A 21,953-nucleotide genomic window follows, 5' to 3' on the forward strand; every position below is an offset into this window, starting at 1 on the left:
TATATCTCAGTTTGAGATGAAGATTGTTGTCCCAGATCCTTCATAAAATAGCCGAGTCAGAAAAACATTGTTGGCTTGTCTTTTGAAAGTGTGTAGAAGCTGAAAGCATGAAATCATAGCTCACTTTGGATAGGATTGACTCCAGTTGATTCAGAAGTTGTATAGTCTCACTGTAGGAAATTGTACCAAACAAGTTCATTTTTATTTCTTCATTTTTGCCAGTTTATCAACATTTTTAGGTGAAATTCTATGTCACAACTTTGTTATTTAGCAAAAGTCCATTTAAAAAAATGCTGCTTTGTTTATCACTCCTTCTGCTAGGGAAATGAATCAAGTCCAGGTTTCATCATATAATTCCATTGTCTGGTTATACTAGGCCAAGGAGACAATTGGTTTTTTTCTTTTTCTTTCCTTCTTTATTGCTTTATAAATATATTTCATTATAGTTCAGTTTTTGCCCTTCCTCACTGAGTTGTTTCCTTTTGCTCTAGTAAAATTTATTTTTGTCTATCTTTGAAGACAGTGGCTGCTTTCTTGGGCTGCAGCACAATAAAAAGCCTTTGAAAGAATGAATGTCCTTTTACAAGCACCAGAATGACATTCCCGGAGAATGATTGCTTGTCTACAAAGCTACAAAAAATTAACAACTGTATTACTGATGAAACAGGTGTTTGAGATTAATTCCTTTACTGGGGGTGCAGTATGAATCCTTGCAGCACTTGGGATTAATTGTTCACCTTATTCTTTCCTGATTTCCTTATACATAGGATTTCCTTATACATAGGATTTCCTTATACATACACATCTTAAGCCATTTTATTTATCAGCTGTTTTGGCTTGGGATAGAAGAAATTCTGTGCTGTTTTGTCAACTTGTCTTCACTCTGCCTGCCACCTTCAAATGGACCAGACAATTCTTTTAGTGAGACTCTATATTGCAAAGGAAGAATCTTCACAGGTTTAATTTGGGTGGGTTTAACTTCTCTGATTATTTCCTCACTCTCGAGTTATAAAAATGGCAGATAAGAAAGGTGGTTTGTTTCATTTACAGCTGTATACACCATTTGGAGCTGGAACTTTATTATGCTGCAAAACTTCTCTAACTTTGTCCAACTAGCTAGAAACCATGTTACTGACTTAAATATTTAAGAAAACTGTTTATAAATACCATAATCACCTATACAGTGGTCTGCAATGTGCTTTCCATTTTAAAACTTTACACTTACTTGCCGTCAGCGATGTTGACTGTTCTGAAAAGAGGATAGTCTTCTGGAGCAGGTTTTCCATTTTGGTCTTCAAATAGAAAGACAGGGGATCTACCAACTTCAACACCTACTTGTTGAATTCCTTGTTCATTGTAGATAGACAAAAGGAAAGACTGAATACCCTTTTTAGGTTTTACTGTCATTAATATTGAAAAATCTTCTGGAAAACCACCACCTGTAAACAAAGTGATATATACAACTATAAATTCAGAAAAAATGAAACCATTTTTACATTTTTTTTTCTATAAGCACATAGGATCCAGCATACAAATGGCAGGGGTTTTCTAATTCTCAAAAATGAGTACATAAAAAATTATATTAGGAACATTTTCTATGTTTTTTTTCTTTCTGGTCTCACTTTAATTTCTGAAAGGTATACCTTAATGGTTCTTAAAAACAAAACTTGTAAATCATACAATCATAGAACAGTTTGGGTTGAAAGGGACCTTAAAACTGATCATGTGCAGCCTCCTGACATGGCAGGGATGCCACACACTAGGTTGCTCAGGGCCTCATCCAAGCTGGCCTTGAATACTTTCAGGCTTGGGCATCTACAACTTCTCTGGGCAACCTGTTCCAGTGCCTCATCACTCTCTGAGTAAAGAATTTCTTTGTAACATCCAATACTACTCTCTCCTCTTTTACTTTGAAGCCATTCCCCCTTGTCCTATCACTATCTGCCCATGTAAATAGTCCCCATCCCTCTTTTTTAGCCCCTTTAAGTACTGAAAGGCTCAAGAATACTTAAAGGTTACTGAAGGATCCTCCCCCCATAATGGGATCTTCTCGGAGCCCTCTCTCCTCCAGGCTGAACAAGCCCAGCTCTCTCAGCCTGTCTTTGTAGGAGAGGTGCTCTAAATCTATTGTGAATTCATGCAATAACACAAGCTATGAAAGAACCAGCGTAGTTTCACATTCATTGCTTTTTTAATTCATCTTCTGCTAAGCAATCTTCTAATTTAAAATTGTGCACTAAAATGTCACTCAACATAATAAGCATCAGTACCATAGCAAGTAAGACTCCTGGGTACTTCAATAGCCCTTGATAACAATTTATTTTAGTTTCTCTCCCACAATATATATTTGGGTCTTTCTAGAATTACATTGTGCATAACATTGAAAAAATACATGACTAGTTCTATTTAATGGGAGCTTTAAGCAAAATCAAAGAATATTAATTTTCATTTATTCCCTGATGCCTTGTCTTTGAGGTAGAGATGATATATCAAACACTGTTTCCACCTTTACAACTAAAACTAAACAAAATTGAAAATATAGCTTATAAAGGAAGATATTGCTTATAAAGGAAGTACTGAAGTACTGCTCCTGTTGAATCTTGTGGTAAATCTGCATTTCACTTGATATGAAACTGTACTAGGCTTAACAACAAACAAAGTGTAAGACTGAGATTCTAAAATCCAGAATATGCTCTGGATCTATGTGGCTTCATCTGCAATTTGACATGCAAGAAATAGATGAGAATCTAATAATAACATTGGCAATGAATATAGCTGCAGCTTTGTGTGCAGGAGAGTGGATAAATGTTCTTAAGTATTTTAATATAATAATAGAACAAGCTTTAATAAAATAATATCTTGTGGTTTTCTAATGAACTAAAGCATGTAAGAATTCATCAAACTCTGATTTTGGAATTTCTTCTTCCAACAGAAAAAATATAAGATTGTTTCCAAGACAGATATCGTGGGAAAACTCCAAAGATCCTAGATTCTTCCATGAAGACAAGTTTTACTTCTTGAATTGCAATATGTAAACAAAATGCATAGAATTTTCCTTGCTCTTTAAGTGACATACCATCCTTTTAAACCAGAACCCCCATGTCTTATATTTTTTATATTGTCTGCTGCAATGATACTTTTTGTGCTTTCTTTTTTTAACTATTTATGGAAGCTTGTTGAAACACTGTAGCAATATAGACCATGCTTATACATCATTTTGACATCTTATTTTGAAGGGATCAAAACTCAACAGATAGGAAACATTTCATTTACTCTGGTGAGTTGTTGGTAAAGATTTTTCATGACAGGGTAAGTTAAACTGTACACTATACCTTCTAATGTCAGAGCAAATAGATGACAAAAAAATGGACGAGAGAGAAGATGACTGTCAACAAAGGCCAAAGAAACTATCTGAAAAGCACTGAGCACTTGCCCTATCTGCACTGTTAATCTGAAAGATATGTTGAAAATGCTTAAGGCAGGTGATAATAACTCAGCTTGTCTAGACTTAACATCTGAGGGGGAATAAAAGTGAGCTAAGAAAGGTGACTGAAAATGAGTCACGTGTCTCAGTTCAGTAGTTTCTGTCATCACTGCTATGACATAATATTCCCAAATGTTTTATCTTGAATCTACTTTGGGTAATCATAAAAAAATTCCTCCAAACACAGTTGTGATTGAAAAAGCCAAAAAATAAATGACATTTAGACATGTAAAACTGTATATATTGCATCTAACATATAAAACTATACGCATATACAGTTCTTGGACACACATCTGGAATACATATCAGAACCTTCTCAAATGCTTTTAAATTTCTTGTTAATTGGAATGGTCCTATTTGAATAATAAATAACAGTAAGAATTGGAGGGAAAATATCTAGAAAAATATTTTTATATATTTGGGTTATCATTCCTTCATGCTTTTGCAAAAGATAGCTAAGAGCATGTACAACAACAGTATAACTAAAATCTAAGCAGTTTACATATTACAACCATATAATGTCTTCTAGTCAGTGAAATCAGAGTCCATTATATTGTGGGAAGTTGGTAAATAATATTAAATTCATTTTTTAAAAGATGGATAAATTGCTGGATATATTGTACTTCCTGATGAGTTACAGGAGTTAGATGAAAGCAAAGATGGGATGTGTTACAACTTGTATTGTTTATCTGAAGTGATATCTCAGAACTTGGTTTTATCTTGGATATCTTCTGTAGTCTTTTCACTGCTACAGAGCACTAAGAAAAAGGGACGTGCTCACTCAAATTTCTTTAAGAATAATCTGAAATACAAGGATTTCTTCTGGTGAGAAGAGCACTTGTTCCACAAGTTTGAAAAGGAAGTAATTACCATAATCACCTCCAAAAAATTGTTTTGATGGATTTTTACTAATGTAAAGGACAGCAGGACACTTTCTATTCAACTTAGTTGAGAGGATAAATTCAAACCCAAGGAACTGTGTTAAAAAATAATATAAATATTATATCTGTAGTGAATTTTGCTTTGATCTTCTTCCATAAATAATAAGTGATGAATTAAGAGAACACATAAGTTACTCTTGAACTGTTATAGCTGTTTCTCACGTTGCTCTGGGAACACATTACAAGAAAATAAAGCACGTTTTATCCTTTTCTAGACCTGAGTGGTATCTATATGATTGCTGCTCTGAAGGACAAAAAAAAAGAAAGTATTTTTCTTTGCCACTTCTTACCTGTATGTATTCTGTATGACTTGGTCAAACTCTACAAATGTGTCAAAACAGAAAATTTAAATCTTCAGTGATTTTGGGTTTTAATATTCTTACTATCATTTTCCTCAACAGTTTGAGTCAAGTGACAAGTGACAGCAAAATAATGGAATAAAAGTCTCTCAGTAACATCCAAATAATCTTTCCCAAAATTTGACTAATCCATTTTAGAGAAACCTGAGAGAAGATGGAATCACATTACCAGCTATCCACAACTAGCCTTGTTTAGTCCCCCAAATACCCAGATATTCTGAAGTAATTCTTAACAGATGGTACTTCTGGAAATGATTTTGCAATGGCCAACCACAACTCATTTCTACCACTGCAGCATTACTCCAGGAACTACTACTGCTCTTAAATGCACTACCAAAACAGGAGAACACTTGCCAAAGCCACCAAATAAGGTTTCCATCAGATAGCATCATGAGAGAACAGGTAGTATGACTTACAAGTCTATTTCAGCAGTGACAGAATTTGACAAAGAGCTTTATAACTGAAGCCAATAAAAACCAACTTATTTGGTGGATAGAGAGCCCATCCTGCCATTCATATGCAGGCCCAACTATGGGGACAACAGAAGTGTTTTGTGCTATTGATAACAGACCACATGCTGTGCTTTAGAGACCGTGAAAACATAGGCAGCAAGGTAATGTACAAAAATAACAGCTTTCTGCCAATCTTACCTGGGTACAGCTGCTTTGTTGGGGCACTCAGCTGTGCAGTTTTTGAAACTCTGTAAGCAACATCCGATCCTTTTGAATTCCTTCTGTTTGTGCAAAATCCTGCTGTTCTTGTTACTCCTTCTGGAGAATTGTGAAATTCTAATGCTTTTAGCACATCAACGGGTTCAGCTGACAAGGTTAAAAAAAAACAACAAACAACAAAAAGGATTACTCATCTTGCATGTCTATGGTATGCAGCCTCCAAAAAGGCTTTAATTCCTTTGCAAAAGTATGTGTCTAATCAGAGCAGTAGCTGCATCCTATTTTGACTTATTGTACATTACTCCTATACCATAATATTATTTTAACAGATTTATGCATTTTTAAATATGTAAGAGTTCATCCCATCAAATGTAATTTTTATGATCAGATTTTCAAACTACTTGACTACACACTGAAAATCACCATTTGCAAATGCTGAGGATCTTGCTGATTGAAACTTCCAATACATGCTTTTAATGAGTGATTTCTGAGAAGTGGAACTGATTTTCAAAGTTTGCACAAAACTTTCAGAAGCATTGAATAGCTACTGATAATCTGCTACCACAAATTTTCTGTTGCTAACATTAAAATATATTCTGATTACATATAACTGCTTTCTCAGACACAAAGGGATAAGGAAGCATCTAAACTAATTTCACATCCCAGTTAGAGAATGAAAAATGTACCTGCTTTTCCTGCAAGGACTAAATGGACAGCATTGCAGTCTTTCATTATTTCCAAGTTAAAATGCAAATTGACTGGGTTGTACTTTAGAGACCAAGTACAGTAAGATTGCATCTGTGCTCAGTGTCTAACAACCTAAAGTTGAAATCCAGAGCTGTTATGATATTGATGCAAATTAAAACAAACAAAAAAGCCTGCATATATATAGATGTAAAGCCAAGAAAAAGCCTTAATATATAAAAGTTCTCCATGGCAAAAGGGCAAAGTACTGAATGGACAAGCACTTCAAGACAGACAGTGAGAGAAAACAGCATACTGCATATCTTTTCTCTTGAGAAAAATTAAGGGGCTCATTCTCATACTCCCTTCAGATCATGGCTTTTTTAATTTTTTTGAGTGGAAACAGAATTTCAGTAGACTTTTTTTCACTGGGACTATTCCACTGTTTTTATGTTGACAAAATCATGACCACTTTATTTGGAAAGAAAAAGTTTTAAATTACTTTCAATGTTAAAGCTGAGAAATGAGCTTGGTAAATCTGACTTCACATCTTTGAACTACTGTGGCATTAGCTATAGCTGATTTATTGTCTGTTATCATTCATTTTACATGTCAACAAATATCAGCTTAAGGTCCAAAATTCACTGCCTGTGAATATTCAACTATTTAAACAACTGCTTGCACAGATGTGAACAAAGTTAAGTTTAACTAGCTCATCCTATTCATCTCTTGACACTGCCAAATACGAAAAACTCAACTTTGTGGTTAAACCAATCTTTGTTTTCTCAGTCAGCCTAGAATGCACATAACTTCTAATGTCTTAAAATATACTCACAAGACAATGCTTGTGAACTTTTTAAGTTTCCCCTCACATCTTGCAATTTTTCATTTCCTTTTCACATCGGATCACCATTGTGTTATCAAACATAAACTAAATAGCCAGTGTTTGTTGCAAGTTAGCACATTGGGAATGAATGCTACAGAACACACATGAAATTACTTAAAATCCACATATACTGCAAATTCAAGAAATTATGTTTAAATATTCACAAAAGAAAAGTTTCAATAGTGTGCAAACACTGTGGTATTAGTCTAACTTCTCTGTTGAGTACTGACAAAATCATTTTAATGGATATAATGCATTTTCTATAGGTGTTTCCCATAGTTCTGAAGGAATTGCCACACATACTGAAGGAACATACTGAAGGAACTGTGACACATTTTTTCTAGTAACCAACAGCTGTTTTTGCTGTACCTACACTAATTTGAACCAGTAAAGTAATGTAGAACCAGTCACCAGAAATATTAGTAAAAATTTCAATTCACTGTGTAAGTCAACCACTGCTACATTCCTTTATCCTTTGCTCTTTTCTATAATTTGTACCAGATTCTTCATTATTTTTTAGAATAATGGTTTTTCTTTGCCTGGCTGACTGGGAGACTAGTCACCCATAAACAAGATTATTCATTACTCCCTGCTAGTTCTGCTGCTAAAAAACTTCCAGACAAGAAACAGAATAATAATAGGACAATCTTCAAACCACAGATTCCAAATAATAAGAACAAACATTCTGCTAATAGTCCATAGTTGACTATTTATTTCTTTCCACAAACTGTGATTCACAAAACACAAAATATCAGGACTAGTCAGTTTAAAATAATTACTAGAAATGTAATTTTTCATAGAAGCAACAAGTTAGGTGAAATGACAAGTTATACAGAAATGATAAGTTACTTGAAGTAATTAACACAAAAAAGGTAATTACTCTATCCCCAAAGATAACATGGCTGACCTATTAAATTCATATTGATGACAAGTAACAGAAACTTCTTGCCTAATTTATATTAAAGAGTTCAAATAGCCACTTCAGCCAACAAGTAAAAAGTAAAGTTCTTTAGAAGTCTTTAAATAACAGGAATAAAAGGCAGGAATGTATAAGAAGCATGACTCCTCCTGTGTCATGGCTGGGACTACCATATAAAGAGGTTTCTGCAGAAAACCCCTCTTTTTGCTAGTAGAGGTTTTTTCTCAGGGAATTTCAGGATATTTTTTATATTTACTGTAACTAGTATGTTTACTGTAACAAGTGTTCAGTAGGCTTGATCACGCTGCCATTACCTTAGTCTTAAAATTCTTGATGAGCTCACTGTGCCTGCTCAGATAACCTGCTTGGTGCCTCTCCAGAAACCAGCAGATGCTGTTGCCACAGAACACACACACATGCAGGAGTACAGTCTACAATAAACAGCTCTTGACAAAGCACAGCTCAGGCCCAAGTGGTTACAGGTAACCTGCTCAAAGTGTAAAACACAATGAGCAGTCCTCGCACAGCCAACGCTACCTGCTTAAAAGACCAGGGTGAGTGGTAGGAAGACAACTCCTAGACAGGAAAGAGCACAGCCTGTGGCTTCTCTCTGCCAGTTTCTGTAGGTTCTGCAGTGTTCAGTGTCACTGAACAGCATCCTGACAGCTTCTGCTTCTTCTGAAAATCACCTCTTGTCTAGCATGCTACTCCCACATGACTTCTGGGAATGGTAAGCAATAACCAGAAGGAGCACCAGTGCTAACAGCATGCAGTTTGCCTGTTTGTGTGGTCCACAAACTAAGAACTCAGCTTGTATTTATTTGGGGCAACATTAATATAACCCATATATTGACAGATCAAGGGTCTTTCATGAGACCTTCCTTAAGGTGAATAAAACAGCTTGCCTAAATGATTTTGACTTCTATTCTAACTTTCCCTGATAGTTTTCTCAAAAAGTAAAGTAAAATTCAGATTAATGATATAACGTAATGGTTTTTTATCCTTCCAATTTGGTGCCGAGATTTCAGATGGCAAGGAAATAACAAATAAGAATCATGCAAACAGCTCTGTTCATCAGTTCTTGGGATGGAGTTAATTCTCCTTATGAAATTTGGACATCAGCGTTGAAAACTCAACTCTGTCTGCCAGGGCAAATTTGACAAAATAAAAGATCCAGACCCAGAAAGTGGGTCCCTTATGCAGATGTTTATGGCCATGTTGCACTGTTGCTTGAAGGCCACCTCTTGCAGGCAAGCCAGACAATGCCACAAGACAACCCTGTGAAAAGAAGCCTGTGTTCACCAGGGCAAGCCTGCAGTCTGCAATCAAAATGCAAGTTTCCACTCTGCTACTTTTGCAGGGGATTACTCTTCTCACTAATGCAGGGAACCCAGTGCAGGAGATCACTTTTCTCACTAATGACTATAGTGCAAAGTTCAACGGCGCATGTCCTTGATTCAAGAGAGTTCAGAGAGACATGTACAACTTTCACTGCCACTGAAAGACTCTACAGCAGTGACCAAAGCCAAAATGCTTAAAAATGCTGGGATTTCTGGAATGGCAAAAGGAATTCTTCAAAAATCCCCTTTTAAAAACCAGAATTGTGTGAGATGGGAACCTGAGTGTTCCCGTATCTTTCAGGATACCAAACCATTAATCATTTAACTCCATCATAAGTTCCTGTATTTTCAAATATAAAGAAGGTAAAGCACACCAACAAAAATTAGTGGTGTCACATCTCAAGACCCAAATGAACTTGTAACTGCAATATTTAAAACTGTAGAGCCAAATTCTGGTCTTCATTACTGTGGTATGACTGAAGTACATCCATTCACCCAATGAGCTTTCCATATTTATAGTGGTATGGATAAGAACATTTGGTCTAGAGCATTTCATATTAAATATAACTCCAAAGCCATGTTTACTCTTCCTTTCTTTTCCCTTTAGCTTTCTTCCATTAGGAAACTTATGAAAAAAAAAATCAGAATACCTCTGCTGGAAATTACGAGGATTCACTGAAGCTAAGTAGTTGTAAACTGGATGCTAGATCACACTTTTGCATTGCCAGGTCAGGAAAGAGTATCAAGAGTCAAATACATGAGGGGAGCTTCATGTGTTTTGTTTGCTGGAGAGAAGGAAAATGCACGCAAAAATTTACTTCCAATTTTGGTTAGTGTTTCCAAGCCTAGATTTCATCTGTATACAAGAATACATTTGTTTTAAAGGCTATGACAAAGCTTTCTATTGTATAAATTCATAAGCCCATATTGTAAAACTATAATGCCCTTAAAGATTGAAAAAGAACAGCTGGAGAAATCTAGACATCATTATTATCATATAATCACATTTGAAAGTATCATAGCTTTCATTGACTCCACAATATCTAAATTGAAATGAAATCTGTGATATATCATTATTAATAATACTGATACAACACATATGGATCAAATCCTGATGCCTTTATATTGCATTATACCTAACAATTACTACCTTTGCTCAGCGTGGTTTCATCTGGAATTAAGCAGAATCTGGTGAAAACAGCAGATTAATTTCTGACATGCCCTAAAGCCACAAATATAAACAACATTCATTATTCACATTCAGAGGACTTGCTTCCTTCACTTAGACTTCCTGATATTTGAGCTGGAATCTATTACACAACATAGCTCTTGCTTTCTCTTGGCGGAAACTGTCCATGGAGGAGGTTCCCAGGTACCACAACAATACAAGTTATGATAGCAGAGAAAAGAGGGGTTGAGAAACTGTAAAGGAGGGCAGAAACTGAAGTCCTTTGGACACACAGTCTATATTCATGACTTATTCAATGTGTGACATCAAGCCTCCTCCTCTTCAGGATGACCCCAGTTTTCAGTAAAAATGCATATCAATTCCCCATCTCCCTATGGGAATGCTTCTTGAAGATGATCACACAATCTTAGGTAAAAGAATAGACATTACAAGAAAGGGCTAAGTTGTAACATATGCAAGAAAATTTGCATTGGAAGGGTCATGTCTTGTTCATTACATTTGGATTTATTTAAATGTAGATGGTAATTAAATGAATGGTGCTTAATCATATCTTCTTAGTTTATAAAATATGTATCCTGTCTGAAACTGAGATCATGGTGAACTTAGTACCTTAATAAAAGGCAATAAAATTCCTTGTTTCTGCTTCAGCAGTCACCATTAAATTTCTGCATTGTGACAAAGCCCATCTGACCCTGCAAAGGCAAACTGTACAGAACCCAAAAAAGATGGATCAACAGTTCATCTAATGGCAGCAATATCATCTTTGGAATTATACCAGCTGCAATAATTTTGAATAAAAGAGCAAAATCTATACATATAATCTTTCTAGCTACATTAACTTTTTAAAGTTAATTATTTTTATTTTAATGACTTTGCATTATTGAAAATGTTTTGATCTACAACATACTTTTTTTACAAAATTTTACTCAAGTCAATTTAATGAGCGGCATTACTGTCAATGTGAGGTTTGTAGATGTTAGGTCATTAATGCACACTGAAAATAGAGCTGTACTGTTTTGCCTAATTAGAACGTTCTGTCCTGTATCACCCTAAGTAGCTAGTGTGTGTGTGTCAATAAATTGACATTCAAGCATATGAAAAACCTGATCTTCTATTTCTTAGCATACATATCAGCTTCCAATCACAGTATCTTACTGTGATTGGAATTTAAGCCTGCTGTAGTCACAAATAAATTGACAAATTCTGTATCATATTCTTTTCATTCAAATAAAATGGCATGGACACTATTACTGGGAATTATCTTGCAGAAGAAAAAGATACTGCATACTTGTGCTTTTTCAGAAATTCTTCTTGGCCCAGCTAGGTTAGCTGGCTATCAGCCAGGTTTCTAACCTAGGTAAAGCTGTATTAAGAAGCAGTTTATGTGTCAAATTCATGAGCAGCTGCAATTCCACACTAGTGTGGATCTCATGCAGTATTTCATGTCTTACTCAGATCTGAAGAGGTCAAACATTTAGTGATCCTATCCCAGATGTATGCTGTCAGTGGTCCTCAGTGGACTCGAAATACATACAGACTGAAAAACTATTACTCACTGAATTGAGAACTTTTGAGTGAGTTTGATTATTCCTTAAAAGATAACCATGGAAGTCAGAATGGGCCTATCTAAAAGTCCAAAAACCTTAAGTTTTCTTCTATTTAATATGGAACATGCAAGACGCTTAGGCTGCAGTGGGAATGGAGCCCTGAACCTTTTCAAATAGGGTGTACCAAACTTGACATTTGTTCTCTTGCTGTAAACTGTACTGCAAAGCACTTTTTAAGGTGAAGGTGCTGGTGCCTAGGGATCAAACAGTTCAAGACAGACTGTTATTGAAGATAGGGTGTACACAGGAAACCATCATCTGCATTTTCAGAGGGGAGGACTTTGCCATCAGGTCTCAAAGTGGAACTCTCCAGCACTGACAGGAAAGTGACTGTGGTGGCAATTTCTGGCTACAAAATTATTCCCATAAGAAATTGTTCAGGGGATGAGTCATTTAGACTAAAATATATTTAATTCTGTCCAATTACCTAATAAAGCAAAGAAGTTGAAATCCTATTATATTTAGATTTTGGTCTAGTAACTCCTTGATGTTAGTCTCTTAATTTTATGAGAGATCACAGGCACAATGATCCTTCCCTATTTAAAGGCTGTGTTTACCTACATAATTTACAAGATGCTTCCAGACTGCCTGCTGGGGGACATATTTGGAATGAAAACAATAACAAAACTCAAAGGGAAAAAGAAAGAGGAAGTATTCTTTACTTTACAGATACACCTTAGAAAAACCAAGACTGCAACTCAGTGTTTGCTATGCTGTTAATACCTACAGTAACTTAGCCTTTTCCTTCTTTTTGATATAGCAAAGAATACTTTTAAACGGTATTATATGTTTTTCTGATATGACAAACGGATAACTTCTTGAGTTCTCGTAATTCTTCATCAGTGCCCTTTTTTGATTGATGTGAGAGTGAGAATTTATCAGTGTTCACTCCACAAAGTACCTTTAAGAGTTACAATCAATAACTCCAAATTAGGGAGATACAGCTCTGGAGTAGAAAAGAGCTTAATTTTCCCCAGTACAAAGAATTATATTAGAAATTTAGAAAGACTAATGTTTCTAAGTTATTATTATTTTACTTCATATTTTTCCATGGAAATAGGCTTCATTCTGCCAGTAATCTGTTCCAATGGAACCACTGCAAAAACTAAAACTTAAAGAGCCTTGAAACATTAATCTTCAGTTCTAAATGGAGTGTTTTCTCAAAGTTTAGTCCAGTTTTATGTCACTGCAACAGATCATTTAAAACCTACAAGCTGCAATGGCCTGATAGGCTAAAATGTGTGTATTTGGTGAGTACTAATGAAGAGACTCCTTATATACGTGGACCTCAGAAGAGGCTGCCTCTGGTTGGATTTTTAGGTATATACAGAAGGACATAAGTAGAAGGTACTGACTGCACCACAGGGTTTTGAAACCATGCTACCTATTAAAGCCATAATAGCCTACTGTTGTTCAGTTTATTTACTTTTCTTAAAATTTTGAATCTTTAAAACTCTAGGAGCTCATTCTAAGGGCATTCCATGTATTCTATAGGTGGGTAAAGACGAACTACTACAATGAAGGTTTCTAACTGGCACGCATTAAATGGTCCAAAACCTGATGAACGAAAGAGGTCTTTACCTCTTTGTTACCAGCAGCATGAGAATCTGGATTTGATAATCTGATAGTTTGTTGACCTTTAGGACACAAAACAAGACCCATCAACTACTAGAAAACTGTGCTATTTCTAATGTAGTAAGAACATTTATGTTCTTACTCTTAGACACTTATAGTGGGCAGTTATGATGGACACCCTTTAAAAACAGAAATACATATAATGTTATTATCTACACTTATTTTTTTACTGTATCCTTCATCTGTTAAGCACTAATACAGAAGTGACCATCCAAAAGCAGGAATTCAAAAGCACGTTATGCCCAACTGCTTCACTGAGCTTTGAAGTTCTGACAAAGGACTCTATTGCCTTCCCAGTGCAGGATCTAGTCTCTGTATCCCAAGCAATGATTCCCTGCAGTTCAGCCATATGTGTCTAAGCACCATAAAATGATCAGGTACTCTTCTGTCCTTACCATTTCCTACTGGCCAGCTCTGGGCAGAGCTGCCCTTCCTCACAAGCTTTTGGGCCTGGCAGTCTGGGAATCGCCTGCCTCCCAACTCTGCTGAGAGCCCAGCCCTGCAACAGAAGAACTGCTCTGGGAACCAACATCAAGGCTTTCTGCAGTGTCCTCTGCAAAGGTTCCAATGCTTTTCATAGATGGACTTTATAGAGCTGGATAAAATGAATTCTCTGTTTTATGGGCTGCAAGAGTGAGTTACAGAGCATCTTCAAGGTACAAAAATGAAACCAATTGAGTTGCCTAATTATATAGTGCTCGTGAAAATTAAGATTCTTTTTTTCAAGGAACCTGAATATAAATTTATGAGATTAACTGAATATATGTTTCCCACATATATACTTCTAGAGACACGTTTTCAGGTTGTTTTACCTGTTAAGAATTTTCCTACATGAATTTCCTAGTTTAATTATGTAATTGGGATCTTGAATGGTGACATTTTTAGAAATAGGTGTTATTGCAGAGCTTTCATATTAAATGTTTACAAGAACTAGAGATTATCCAGATGCATACAGGAATGCTTTAAATAGCCTAGGACCGACTATTTCACCAATAGAGGCCTCTGTGAAACTGCTCAGAACTGGCTACTTCTGTTTCCACACCAGTTATTTGGAAATTTTTCACTGACTTCCCATGCTGAAAAATCTACTAAATACATTATAGTATTTCAAAGACTATGCAGATAGTCTGTGCAGGTACAGGAGGAAATTTTGATACTCATCAACTACTAACTATATCTCATTTTAAAGACCAACCTCTAACACTCCTACAAGACAACCCAAAACCCCCCAAAAACCCACAACCTTCTCCCCCCCCCACTTATATCCTATACTGAAACCAGTGGAAAACTTGTCTATGTACAAGTACACTCTCAGATCTTTAGCAACATTAGCTTGTAGGCTGATTTATTTACTGGAAATGTTCAGGAAAAAAAGAAGATTAATTATTTTAAGGTTTTGTTACATTGCATAATTCTTAAGTACACCCTAGACTTTGAGGCTTTTAATCATACTATACATATTTCACCACAAAATGTGACTTTTGTATTACTCAAAACCTTCTTTGAGGCTGGATAGATTGTACTTCTATCACTTGCTTAGCAACATTGACAGCCATCGAGCACTGATGACCTGATGGCAATTCCATGAAATAACCCCTTGCTGAGCCCAGAAGATTGGGCTTGTTCATCAGCTGTGCAGATCTGTATTGATCCATTAGTTTACAATACTTTAGCATCTGTCTCCATATTTCTACGGACTTATTCTTATTTTGCACCACAGCAAAATCTTTTAGGACTGCATTCCAAGTGTCTAACTACATTGAGGTCTCTTCTAAAGATTCAAAAAGTTATTTTTGTACAGACAGCAGACACAGTAGTTCCAGCTGTGAAAATCAGCAAAACAAGTATTACATTCTTGAGTATCCTGTTTCTATTACCATATGAAAAAGAGACACAGTCTAAAAATGTGTGTCTCTTCCCGTGCTACGGGAAGAGACAAGGTGTTCCCTCAGCAATTAAACATGAAAGAAACTGAGTCCACTTAAAAGTTTTGTCATCAAGGTATTTATTGAGAAATAATTCAAATAAGAGTTCAAAAATATCTTCTAATAAATGGGAGTTTTCAAATATGCAACATTTGTACATTTCAGTTTTAAGCATAGAATACAGCCAAGGACAAGGTTTAGAAATGGTGTCATTTAAAGTAATCCTATTTAATTTGATAGAGAAACAACTCCTACAACTCAAATCTTTCACCATACTTTCCCTGATGTCAAAGGAGAGCAATGCAAGGAAATCAGATTCAATTCTGTATCCTACCAATATTAGCAGGAATTCCTCTTAGGCAGACAGCAAGGTCATAAAATCTTGAACTATTTATAAACTATGAATGTTTGATAATCTATCAGATTACTATGATAATTTGAGTAAGGTGAGGTACACAGCTAAAGGACAGGTAGCAGTTAGTCTGCAGAAATACTTTAAAAATGTGACCATAATTTGACTTACAACTAAGTTAATTTCGATCATAGACAAAGCTTAGCTGCCATTATTTATAACAGGACCAGGATCTAAGTTCTTTTTATTCGTCTTTTATAACACATCTTTCAATTAGGTTTGCAGCAAACACTCTGCTTCTATTATATGAGCTCTGCCAAATACCTTCTATTTCACACACTGTGTACATTAACACTTGTACTTGCAGTGAAGTCCCAGACCTGAAATTCACAAAGGTTTTTACAGTCCCTTATGTGTGTTAATGTGCTAAAAAGAATTTAAGTTCTGCCAGATTCTACTACTATTGTAATAACCGGGTCAACAATTAATCCTTACATTTACAGTCTGTAAACTTGGTATTTAATACTGAGTAGAACAGTTATAAGCCCTTGCAACAGGCGTGTGTGCTAACCTAATTCCTTTTAAGCCACTGTTCTCTATTGTCTCCATCCAGAGGGCAAATCTCTATCACTGCATGAGACTTCACATTCTTAGAACATTAGAGATTTCTCCCAAGCTCTGCTTAATTTATTCCCCCCTATTATCAACAAATACTCAGAACAATGATAAATTAACCAATGCTATGAGGATTTCTTCTGAAAAGAAGCAGAACGCTCTACAGAGAAAAGAAAAGCAACTTCTTAATCTTGCTGGCAGATGGAAACCCTACTGTTCACCACTGTACAAAACAAATCCGGGAAAGACATAATTGCTCCAGTGTGTTTTAGGTATAACCTCAGCAGTAATGTCATGGCTCCTTCAGTATGCTGCAACTGGGTTAGAGTTAAGGGCTCTCTTTGGAGGAGATCAAGTAACTTTGGGCATGACAGTTGTAAAAATAAGTAAGACAAGTTTTTTCCTACATTTAACATCTGCTGCAGACACTAATTTTACAAACAATGGGAGCTTTAGGGGTGTGTTGTTCTTCATGGGGATTTTTTAGTGATCAGAACAAAAGATAGCACTGGGAAAGGTTTTTAATCGAAGATTTTTTTTTTTCCTATTGTCATTTCAATTATAGGTACTAGGGTTTTATTATTTCAAGTCGAACCAACTGAGAATTTGTGCACCTATACACAGTTAAATTTGATAAGGTATGCACAAAACTGAAGTTGAGAAACTTCTTTTCTGCAGAGCTAAGAAAGAGACATAGATTCTTGCAGGCTGAATAGTCCTTTCTTGGATCCATGCGACATCTCCTTCTAAATTAAATGCAAAGATACACACTCTAGAAAATTAGCAACACACACAAGTCACTTTTTCTCTGTCTGATGTCTGCTGCTGAATTTGAAATAATTATTTTACCTTAGAAACAATTAAGAAATCAAAATTACATAGCAAAACAGATGAATACATGCAGGTCTCTCTCGCACCATTGTGGGAAATTAGACCATTTCACCTGCTGATCCTTGGGACTCGGAAAAGCTTCAGCTGGGATCACTAGCTACAGCTAGTGAAATCACCCTTTGATTAATTCATTTTTGCCAACTTTGTGAATAACAATCTGAGAAACCCACACAAATTATCACACAAAACAATTTAACTGAAAAATAAAGGAATGCTTAGAATGTTACACTCTTTTTCAATCTTAAAAGTTAATTGGTCAGTTAAAATCAAAAGTGCTTTACATCATGAATAGTTCTGAGAAGAAATTTGTACTTTTCTAGTTTAAAACACCCCTTTATACAGGTTTAGACTAGCTGGATACATTCAAGAGCTTTCATTCAACAAACAGATCCATATCTTCCTTACTAAGCAAATACAAATCAGTAGCAGTGTTAAGTGTGCATCCAGAAAGAAAACTCTCCTTTTGCCATCACTAATTGGCCCAGTTCTGCATTCCTTCTGCACCTAGGACTCCTACTACTTTCCAAGCCTGTATGGGGGAAGCATAAGGAACCTTTATATTTCCTAAGATGACAATAAGAAGTATCTGTTCTATATTAGAAACAAATCTGCTCGTCACTTACACAGAAGGTCCAAAGTGTGTTTTCTAGATATAGTTTCATAGCCCCATTTTCAGCAAGGCTTCCTAAATCTTTTTTTCACTCAGATTAAGAGCTAGATTTCCATTTGCTTGAAAAAGCTTATAAATAATAAAAAGGCTGATTTTTCATTTCTTGCCCATGAAATTTAAATCAGTATCACAATAGTGCATTGATGTCAAGCTCTTACAAAAAATTTATAGTGTTGAAGCCGTGCCATTTTGACTAAATGAGTTTATTCATACCAAACACATTACCAACAGGTTTAGTATTAAAGGTGAGGAAGGGGAAAGGAAATCAAAGGATGTCTTTTAAAATACTGAATTTTGTTTACTTTAGCCAAGTCATAAAGCAAAAACATTTTCTAAAAAGAGCTGCTTAAGAGCTGGTGGGCACTGAGCAGACCAAGTATGAATCACTGCTTTTCCCATTCAGTTGATTCTCACTTCTGTAACTTTTTCTGTCTAAAGAAGAAATAACTCAAGAGCCCAAACACTTCTTTGCACACCATTTCTTACAAGTATGAAAGACACCTCATACTTCTCTATTTTTTTTTTTTTTTGGTTAAATAAAGAAACTTGAAAAAAAAAGCCAAGAATTTTAGGAATCTGTTGAGGTTTGTCTACATGGAGTGGTTTCTGTTGTCTTTAAAAAGTCACTGCTGTATGATTAACACTTTATATGAATACACCATGTAATTTTCTTTTCATAAAGGTCGTTTATGAGAAGAAAATTGAAGAACAGAGGATTTAAAAGAGTTTATAAGAGCAATTTGTATTTTGTCCAGCATTCATATTTTATCCAGCATTTTTATTTAGTCATATTGTTTACCTGCCATTTATGCTATTTTATTTTATCCCTTGGTATTTTCCCTCTCCTAGTTTCAAATAGGAATCATCATGTCCTATGTTATCTTTTAACTACTCTAAATAAGATTAGAATGCATAACAGATGCTTCAGAAATAAGTCCCTTGTACTCTGTTAGAGAAATTAGGTCAAATTCTAGTCCCTCTGTAGTCAATGGAAAAACTCTTACTGACTTCAATAACAGATCAAGCCCTGAACACACAGCTCCCTGTAGTTCCTAAGCAAATAGCATACTGTATCTCAGAAAAGGTCAAGAACTAAGCTCTTTTCAGAATGCTTCTACAAAGAATAAGAAGCCTGTAGTTCTATATTTCTGAAATGTCCTTTATACAGAAGACTAAAAGACTATCAATATAGACTTTCAGTTTTGAATAAAGTTACCACAACCAATTTAGTCTGCATAATGTTGCTGAATACAGTTCAGTTAAGTACCAGTTCAGTTGATTTCAGTGTAAGTTCTGTTGATTTTTCCTGTGCTGTTTGGGTTTAGATTTTCTTTTAACTTGTCATTTGCATCCGACCCATTATGTAAACATAGTCTACATAAACCCTAATTAACTTCGTCAGTTCTACTGTGGAAAGTGGCATAAGAAATCGATCATGCTTTTGAGGACGGTATTCTTCTTGAAGAAACTCAGTCTCCACATAGTAACGAGCGCGAGGTTAATTCACCCTGGTGTGACTCCAGCGAGTCCGTGGAATTGCAAGAGGGATGAAATCTGACCCCTCCAGTCCCTGTCAGAAACGGGGCCAGCAGGGGGCAGGAGCCCTGATTGATCTGACACCGTCAAGGTTGTGCCCAGGTATAAAGACTTGAATGGAAACTGATCACCTTTCCCTGCTCTCTCTAGGACGCCTGTTGATTCAGGGAATTCAGATGGAGAAATGCCTCGTTAAAATAATAAATACATAAAAAATTAATCCTTTCATTTCGGAGACCTAAGCCTCTTCATTAATATCAGACTCACAGAAAAATAAAAACCTCAGTCCCAGCCAGACTGGCCTCCAGATGCGCCTGCTGGCTCCGGTGGGAGGGAGGGAGGGATGGAGGAATGGAGGAAGAGGCAGCATTTTCACCCCCAGTAGGAAAGGAGAACTCTCCCGCCACCGGAGACTGCACTGCAGCTCGGCGAGCTGCGAGGTCAGCCCAGAAAGCCCAGCTGGGCTGGCGGCGATGCGGGAGAGACCAGGGAGAGCGGTGCGGACGGGAGAAGCGGGGAACGCCAGGCGTGCTGCGGGGGAGGGGGCAGCGATTCCTTTCTGCTGAGGCTGCTGCGCTGCTGCCTGGCTCTTGTTCCCCCTGCAAGTCCCCCGCGGGCCGCACCCTGCCCACCAGGTCCACGGACACCTAAGGGACCACTCGATCCCCCGGGGAGGCTGCAGAGCGGGGAGGAGGCTGGGGACGGCTCCCCGGCGCTGACACCGCCCGCGGGGAGCCCAGCGATCGTCGGGCTGAGCCCCCCGAGCCCCCCCGGGCATCTCCGGGCCCGGCACCGCTCGCACCACCTGCGGGGCGCCGCTGCCCCGGGAGCTGCCCTCCGCAACGGCTGGCAATGGGCCCCTGCAAGTGTATTTTCTCCTCCGCTTGAGCCCTGGAAAACTTTTTGCCCACTAAAACCCGTTGCAAAAGGAAAAATAAAAGAGAGGAGAGCGGAGAAAATCAGAGCCGAGAGCCTCCACCCCCCAACTTTCCCTTTCCTCGCCCCTCCGAGGAGAAGGCAGATACTTGTCGGTCAATTTCAGTCACAACCTGGTGAACTTCAGTAGTTCAACAAAACAAAGTTGGACGCACACTCCACAAAACAGGAGTCCAGTGTTGGAAGAGGATAAGTCGCTCTGTTCGACAAGTATTTATTTTATTTTCCCATCCCACCAGTGCATCTCCTTCACCTCATTAAAAATACATCCAAAGTTTAAGGCTGAGGCTGACCGAGAGCCGTCCCTCCGCGGCACCTGGGAGGGACGTCCCTGCCCGCGCTGCCAGGGGCTCCCCGCGGGTCCCCGCGCCCGGAGCCGGCCCCAAGAGCGCTCTCGCCTCCCCAGCACCGGGAGTCGCTCTGACAGGTTTCCTGTGAAACGCGGCCTCAGCCGTGCCCTGGGTCATTTCCCCGAGAAGGGGAGAGAGGCGACTGGACTCTCCGGCTCCCCTTTGCTTTCTTACCTCCTCTGACCTCTGCAGTCCGGAGAAGGAAAGCGAAGGTGATGAGCACGGTTACAGCCGAGTCCCAAGGCCACCTTCTCGTTTTCCACCTTGAGGACCATCTCTGCATCTCCATGCTGGGCACCCACAAGTGTGAATTAAACACGGGCGCCTTCAGTTTATACCAGCTCCGTCCTTTCCACTATATTCCCAGAGATGACTTGTCCTATAGAGCCATACGTGATAAACCGAGAGAGGCTTTCTCTCTCGCCCTGCTCCCACTCTGCCCGGCCTTGCACAGGCCCCTCCGACCCGTCCTCCCCGGTGCCCTGCCTTCAGACTGAAGGGAGATGAGGGGCTTTAATCAAAATGCAAAGAGCTCCGCATCCCCCTAAAGGCTTCATCCCGTCAGAGGGCTGGGCGAGCGGCTCCCAGGGCCACCCCTGGAGCCCGACTGACACGCCAGCCGCCAGGCGGAGGCCAATCGCGGGGCTCCCTCGGCCGCCCACAGCACCGCCCTCCGCCTCGGCGGCGGCACACCGGCCACGCCGCGGGCACCGCCGGCCCCCGCCGTGGCGGTGAGCGGCCCTCCCGAAGGCGGTCGGGGAAGGCAGAAGGCGCGGCGGGAGCGAGCCGGGGGACAAGGCTGCGGTGTCCCTTCACCGGGTCACCGCCGCCCCCGCCCGCTCCGCGCTGGCCCCCTCGCCCCGAGCATGCGCAGAGGCGGCCGCGGCGCCCCGCGGAGCGATGGCGGGGGCGCGGAGCAGGGGCGCGACACTGGGGACAAGCGGGGGGAGGGGGGCGTCGGCG

General features: G+C 38.3%; 1 protein-coding gene across 4 annotated transcripts in view; it reads right to left on the reverse strand.

Moving 5' to 3' along the window:
• Positions 1 to 21,589, reverse strand: part of COL11A1 (collagen type XI alpha 1 chain) — a 133,070-nt gene extending 111,481 nt beyond the window's left edge. For 2 of the 4 annotated variants that reach the window (XM_010409233.4, XM_039555961.1), the window contains exons 1-3: positions 21,165 to 21,589; positions 5,435 to 5,602; positions 1,226 to 1,439 (exon numbers count right to left, since the gene is read on the reverse strand). In XM_010409233.4, the coding sequence (XP_010407535.2) occupies positions 1,226 to 1,439; positions 5,435 to 5,602; positions 21,165 to 21,279 (497 nt within the window). In that variant the 5' untranslated portion in view covers positions 21,280 to 21,589. The remainder of the gene's footprint in view (positions 1 to 1,225; positions 1,440 to 5,434; positions 5,603 to 21,164) is intronic. The other 2 variants (XM_010409232.4, XM_019291622.2) reach the window with 2 other exon arrangements.
• Positions 21,590 to 21,953: the final 364 nt, after the last annotated feature.

Source organism: Corvus cornix, chromosome 8 (assembly GCF_000738735.6).
Source record: "Corvus cornix cornix isolate S_Up_H32 chromosome 8, ASM73873v5, whole genome shotgun sequence".
Lineage (NCBI taxonomy): Eukaryota > Metazoa > Chordata > Aves > Passeriformes > Corvidae > Corvus > Corvus cornix.